At 36.7% G+C, this 7,149-nt stretch overlaps 1 protein-coding gene across 1 annotated transcript; it reads left to right on the top strand.

Annotated features, from left to right (window-relative positions):
* Window positions 1-680: 680 nt before the first annotated feature.
* Window positions 681-3,006, top strand: LOC132115342 (natriuretic peptides A-like). Its single transcript, XM_059523762.1, has 2 exons — window positions 681-833; window positions 1,408-3,006. The coding sequence occupies exons 1-2, from the start codon at window positions 720-722 to the stop codon at window positions 1,711-1,713; spliced, it is 420 nt and encodes a 139-aa protein (XP_059379745.1). The 5' UTR covers window positions 681-719; the 3' UTR covers window positions 1,714-3,006.
* The last annotated feature ends 4,143 nt before the right edge of the window (window positions 3,007-7,149 follow it).

Raw genomic sequence — 7,149 nt, 5'->3', positions numbered from 1 at the left:
TATAAACAATATATACATAGTCAAGACTTCAAAGAATATATATCTTTTTAAAAAAAAGTAATAATAATGAAAGTCCTGAGAAATATTCACGTGAGTAAAACATTTAACAAAATTCATTCTCCCCGTCAGCTACATTGCATTTATTCTGCGACAAAACAGTGCCCGCATTATTTTAGATTTAGCCGTTTGACAGACAAACTCTTCAATTGTCTTTTCCAAAGAATCACTAGATTTTAGACAGGTATTAAAACCAATTGTATTAACCAGTTTACATAAATACATTTTTTTAGTTAGCATAAACATGCATAAGGTAAATCAACTATATATAGGTCAACATCACTGACCTATATATAGACCACCATCTGTTTTAACCCCTTATGGTATAATTGTCTCTAGTTTGTATCAGTTATGAAGTGATGCCGGAACCATGTGAGCCACTCGTGCAGCGGATGCATTCCCATGATGCCTGAGGTCACTGTTTGTGTCCGAGTTACAGACCTTCCAGCACACATCAGGAGTTCTCCAGCGAGCCACCTCACCTCACACCGCACCAAACAGACTCTTAAAAGGAAATCTGTTCCAGGAGCGTTATCACAGACGAGGTGTTGGAATGCACTTCAGACAGTTTACTGAGGATGAGCTCCTGACAGTCAACTGTCCCTATATAAGAGCCAAGCAGACAGACGGCCAGCTCAGAGAGGAAGAGCCCACAGCCAGAGATGATCAGAGGACTTATTCTCACAGGACTACTGGTCCTGCTCTGGAGCCAGATGGATGTACAAGCTCACATGTTGAGCAGACACAGTCCCGTCAGCAACATGGCCAAGCTGAAGGTATTTCTGCTTTGAATAAGAGAACTTGCAGTGGAATTAGGGAATTAGGATTTGTTTACTCAGTAGCCAATGATCGTTAACGATTGTCAAAAGCTATTTCTACCAACTTTACCAATTTAACCCAGTTGCTGTAATAATTTAATGTATATAGTTTGGTTCAGAGATGTAAATAGGATAGTTCATCCAAAAATGGAAATTCTAAGTTGTTCCAAACCTGTATTAGTTTCTGTCTTCTGCTGAACACAAAATTTGATATTTTTCTGGTCTTCAAAATAAATTTTTTATGTTCAACAGAAGAAGAATGGATTCGGAACAACTTGATGGTCAATAAATGATGACAGAATTTCCATTTTTGGGTGAACTGTCCCTATAAATAATAGTTTTGGACTTGAGTAAAACGTATTTTAGATGATACCATCTAAATGTTACCAGTGTTAGTTTCATCAAGGGCTTAAACTGAATGAGATTTAATGTGATGCAAACAGGAAAAAACACCAATATCTTCTTGAGCATGCAAATAATAAGAGAAAATATTTGAACCGAATGGCTAAATCGACTCTGTTCTGGTATCCAGAGCTTGCTGCAGCAGCTTGAGGAGGCCGTGGCCGCAGAAGAGGCTCCTGAGAGAGCCGTCGATTATGAGGACAGCCTCACGGCGCTGGAGCAGAGCCCGGCTTCTGCGTCCTGGGACAGAGACAGAGAGGAGGAAGCAGCTCCGGCGGAGGACACCAGCCCCCCGGATGGATTTGAGATGCAAAAAAATCGCCTCATAGATCTCCTCATGTCAACCCGGAGCAAAAGCCTGTCTGGCTGTTTCGGGGGACGGCTGGATCGCATAGGGTCCTCCAGCACCCTTGGGTGCAACTCTAAAAAAGGATAGCTACAATGAGAGAATAAAGTAACGTTAAGATTACCAAATATATTTATGATATATAAATTATTTTACATCTGGGCAGTTGTCCATAAACATTTTAGCTTAAAATGTACGTGTATTTAAGAGAAGGAAAAAACTCATTAAATCTAAGTCAAAAGCTAAGGTCCTGTAACTTTTACCATTTTCCTCCCAATTTTAATTACCTTCGTCATCAATTAATAATTTTACATGGTTCTGTGGTGTGATAAATGAACGTAAAAGTAAAAATATCTCATGTTAACTGTGAGAAAAAAAAAAGTAGAAAAACAAAAAGATACTATTAATTTTCTGTCTGGTCATTATTGGTTTATTCTACAATACAATAAGGTCTCATTATTTAACATTAGTTAATACATGAACTAACCCTAACTAACAATAAGCAATTCAATTGTTTTTATTTATCTTTGTTAAATGTATTTAATACAAAAACAACTGTTCGTTGTTAGTTAATGTTAGCTCAGGTCCATTCAATTATATGAACAAATACAACTTTTGTTGTACATTATTAGTAAAAAAAATTAGCATTAATCATCTTAACTAATGTAGTCAACTAAATGAAACCTTATTGTAAAGTGTTGCTCATAAAACAGAACTCAATGCCATGCGTAATCTAAAATATATGGGGGAAAACATAACACGTGAAAAATAAACAGAACAATTGCTTCATTGTGTCATATAACAGTATATTGGCCTTCTGTAGTATAAATATCAGTGTACTATAAACATGAGCTCATAATCGCATGTATTACGGAAAATACATTTGTGGAGTAGAACACAGGTTGATGAAAAAAAACCTTACAAAATGCATGCTAAACTGAAACTGTGTGGACACTTTTGAAAACGAATGTAACGTGGAAATGAAACCAGAAATACTTTGTTACAAAATTCTTCCATATTTTGCAATGCCTGTTGTGCTTTATATTATCTGATGGTTCATATTTGTTTGATATATTTATTATGTACAAGTAGTTGAGTGCTAATAAGGATGTGATATGTGGCGATACTCACAATAATTATGTGCATTAATAATGTTTTACTTATTCTGCAGTCATTTATGAGGTTTATGAGATTGCAGTCCTCCTGTCTGGTGTGTTGTTCTGCTTTTAATGAAGTATAAGCGGCATCGACGTTATTCTGATATTCCTCTTGTCACATTTGAAACTGTACTTAAAAATAAAATGTTGTTTCAAGAACAGTATGAACAGATTTTAAGGGTTTTTTTAGTTGTAGAAAGTGATAATAAAATGATAACAAAATCCAGTTTTTTAAATCATTGTGAGTTTTTCCTCAAAACTAAACTCAATAACTCCTGGGCTATCACATGCAGAAACACCAAAGCTCTACTCGTTTACCACCCACACCTCTCTCCTAATGGCCATTATCAGACTCATTACAGCACACATCAGCACTGCACTATAATGAGTCCAACAGATGCAGGTGCTTAGCTTATCAACACCTGCGCTAACCTTAAAAACTCCAGCCATGCCAGCCTTAATCCTCTTACACAAGCTCAGCGTGCTTGCTCCTGATTGCATGAATAATGCCTCCACTCAGACCGCTGCTCTCATTAGAAACCTCAGATCTCTGCTCCGTGTCACATAGTAACAGACTGTTAAAGACTGCTGTCTTGGGTCTGGTGTGAATCCAGTGGGATTGCAGTACAGGAGAATGAGCGGGAACTACATCTCCTCCAATTAGACAAGCAGCGTGCCAGAGTTGGATGTGAGGACTGCTGTTAGTCTGAGGATTCATTCACACTGAGAGATAAAGTGGCAGATGTGATGCATGACCACAGGCAAAACGTCCTCCAGGTGGTAGACAGACGTTCTCAGACTTTCTTACACTCATCTCTGTCAGGACGTTTTTTTTTTACCTTTTATGGAATGGGCAATCCTGAAAGGACTGACAGAAGGAACAGAGTATGTAGATGGTCAATTAAGTGACTCCGTTTGAGTGAATATCACTATACTCTAGTTGAAGGTACAGGTTGTAGGACCTGCCACTAGAGGGCGCACTACCAAAACAATAACAATCGTGTGGTTTGATGACGCTAAGGAGGAGCGTGGAATGATGGGATTTGTTGTCTTCTACCCAACCGCTGACGGTCATCAATCAGACGGAGAGATAAATCATGGATTTAACGCGAATTCAACGATTTGCGCAAGTAGATTACATACAAAGTCAATGCAAAGACGCGATCAGACTATGGATCAGACGCGTCCTCGCGCCGGTTTAGAGACGTGATGCACCGCGTTTGGCGTGTATGCCCCATTATAATAATCTTGTTGATCGTTATAATAGCATACGTTTTCTGTAAAGATACGAATCAAAACAACTCACCTGTCGAGTAAAACACAAGCGAGATCGGCATCTCTTTCTAGTTGAAGTTTGACGCGAAGCTACTTCCGCATTTGTCCACGACACTGTTGTCATGTGGTTTCTACGTCAGTAAAGGCGGTAACAAAGGGTGACTTACGTCATTGACAGGCGACTGCACTGCACCGTAGGCGTTTCTCAATGTCAAGGATACTTCCTTGGCAGGACTGGTCCTTCCAAGTCACTTCCTTCAGAGGCTAGGCGAGACTCCTCTTAAGCATTTGGAGAACACATAAATGGAACAGGCTAGCAAGTGCACGTAATTAAGTCATTACGTCAGTGAAAAGGTCCGTTTGAATAACGCTGTGAATGGTATCGTTAAATTACTTTGGACAACTTAACTAGTAATTTATAAAAGAAATGCCGATGACGCAACCAATTGTTAAATGACAGGTCCGGTTCAGTTAACCATTTGTATTTGTATAATTTACAATATCAATATGGTAGTAATTTGTACTGGCATTTAAACGTTAAACTTTACTTATATTTACAACAGTTATAACAAATGTTTAGTAACGTAAATAAAAACCGTTAACGCTCCGACTCCGCTAACGTTCGACATTTTTTAATTTTTGAACAAGATAGCAAAGCTGCGCGCATAGGATTGTGGGTGATTTGAGAGCGCGAAGAGCACGAAGCATCCTTTCCTGTGTATGGGATATTTTTCAAACGAAGGACTCAGTCCTTGGTAGAAATTCAGAGGATCCTCGACATTGGAACAGTCCTTCGACGGATGTCGATGACGTAGCATCCTCGAAATACTGGCTTCCGAGGATCCTTCCTTGACATTGAGAAACACCTCGTGTCACTGTTTAGATGGGGATTTTCTCATGATTTACAAGTAGTTGAAAACTTTAGAGATATTGTTAGTAATCAGCTGGACAAAATATATAACACTAGCCTAGTGGCATTTGGATATTTTACTTCAAATATCTTACAAATTGTAACTTTAACCACTTCAGCTGTTATTTTGATTTTTTGAGAATTAGGCATATGCAATATTGGACCCACCGGTGGGTCCCCAGAGTTGATGTGGTTAATACAGACACTTTTGGTTCTGTTGACTTTATATAAAAAAAAAAAAAAAAAAAAAAAAAAAAAAAAAAAAAAGTATCTTAACCACACACCAGAATTATGTCTAAAAGTCATGATTATATTATATTATATTTAGATATCAAAATTATATGAATATAAATATATACATGTAAATATTTTCAAAATATATATTGCATGTGTCTGTCTTTATACAGTATATACAAAATAAATATACACAGTACACACACATATTATGTAAACAAAAACTTTTGTTTTAAATGTGATTAATCATTTAACAGCACCGATTATATGATATGATATATGACAAAAATTAATAGCTAGAATTGTAATGTATCAAATATATTTTCTATTAGCTACATTTATTACTTGTATAACAATTACATTATTATACAAGTTCAATCTTTTCATATAATTTGAAACAACTGCAGCTTAATTGAAAACGCCACACAAAATAATGATTCTGCATTCAAGAGGTATTTACTCAAGCGATGATTTTTCTCTCTTCTTCACAAATCACATTTTATTTTTAATTTCAAGCATGTTCTTCGAAGACATTAGTGTCCCCTTTAGTGAAGAAAGACACTACCTTTTGAAAAGGTTTGTGGCCGTACTGTTTGAGATGGAAATTATGTCACAACTGAAAATGTAAAATGCACATATTTTTACTAACATTATATTGCAAGGATATACTTTATATGTTTAAATAATATTACATATTATATAAAAATCATTATATTTTTATTTATTTCATATAATGATATTTTTAAGCTTATCATGGTTTAAACATAAACATTGTTATAGTTTAAGACTGAAGGTTTTACACTGGTAAAATAAAATTTATACAATAAAATGTTTACAGTAGCAACATTTTTTTATTTTTTATTTATTGAATATGCATTTTGAATTTAGAACCTAGACAAAGAAGCTGCTCAAATATAAGATGAAAATCTTATCAAGAGTCTTGTCAAGAAAGGCCTGTGACAGTCAGTCAATCTGACGGGAGACCGGTCATGTGATGTAAAGCTGTAGACTGGTCCATGAATGTGTTGTCTTTCTCATTCACTATGATGTGCATCCTTAGTACAAAACCACAGATGAACTGGAATAAAGGGGGAAAAAAAGATAGCATCCTTATTTGTCACTGAGGAATGCCACGATTAGCTCTTAACATTTCATGAGCCTTGTTTTCTCAGTGGAAATCAAATCTTTGCTGAAACAGTCCATGTCCGACACATCAGCCTACATTAGGAGGTCTGCATCCATGTGTCAGAGCGAGTTTAACTCCACGCACTCGGCCGTGAAGAGCTAAATGAATCAGACTCGGAGCTCTGCTGTGAATATGACTGACTGAGCAGCAGGTGCAGCGCTCTTTATTCATCACACACCACTCATTCCTACTGTACACTGCCCAGCAGATAATAGCTAAAACATATATACATGTAAATCCATAACACTTTAGTTTATGGAGCAATTCTCACTATTAACTAGCATGCATATGCCCTGCTTGCTGATTGTTTACTAGTACTTATAAAGCACATATTAATGCCTTTATTCTGTATGACCATATTATATAATTCCTACACCATACCTAAACTAAACAACTACCTTACTAACTATTGGGACAAATGTTAATGAATATACTGTGCGTGTATATATATATATATATATATATATAGCTAGCCATGGATTTCTCAATGGCCCATCACCTGTGCTCTTAGTTTCTATTGGCCTGTATCAGGTCACTGTCTGCAATCCCATTGGTTGTTGTCAGATTGTGTTGATGCTTATTTGCATAAAACGAAGCTATGTTTTATCACCAACAGTCTGGGAATTGCCAGCTTCCATTGAAAGCGAATGCTATCCTGTTTCGTCAAACCACTGAGTGTCAATCCCTCACTGAGCAGCAACTAATTTGAGCTCTTTGTCCCCATCCTGCTCACTTTTTGCTGCCATTTGATGGATACGTTACAG

The sequence above is a fragment of the Carassius carassius genome, chromosome 34 (assembly GCF_963082965.1).
Source record: "Carassius carassius chromosome 34, fCarCar2.1, whole genome shotgun sequence".
In the NCBI taxonomy this organism is placed as follows: Eukaryota; Metazoa; Chordata; class Actinopteri; order Cypriniformes; family Cyprinidae; genus Carassius; species Carassius carassius.
This window is presented reverse-complemented; position numbering and strand designations above follow the sequence as displayed.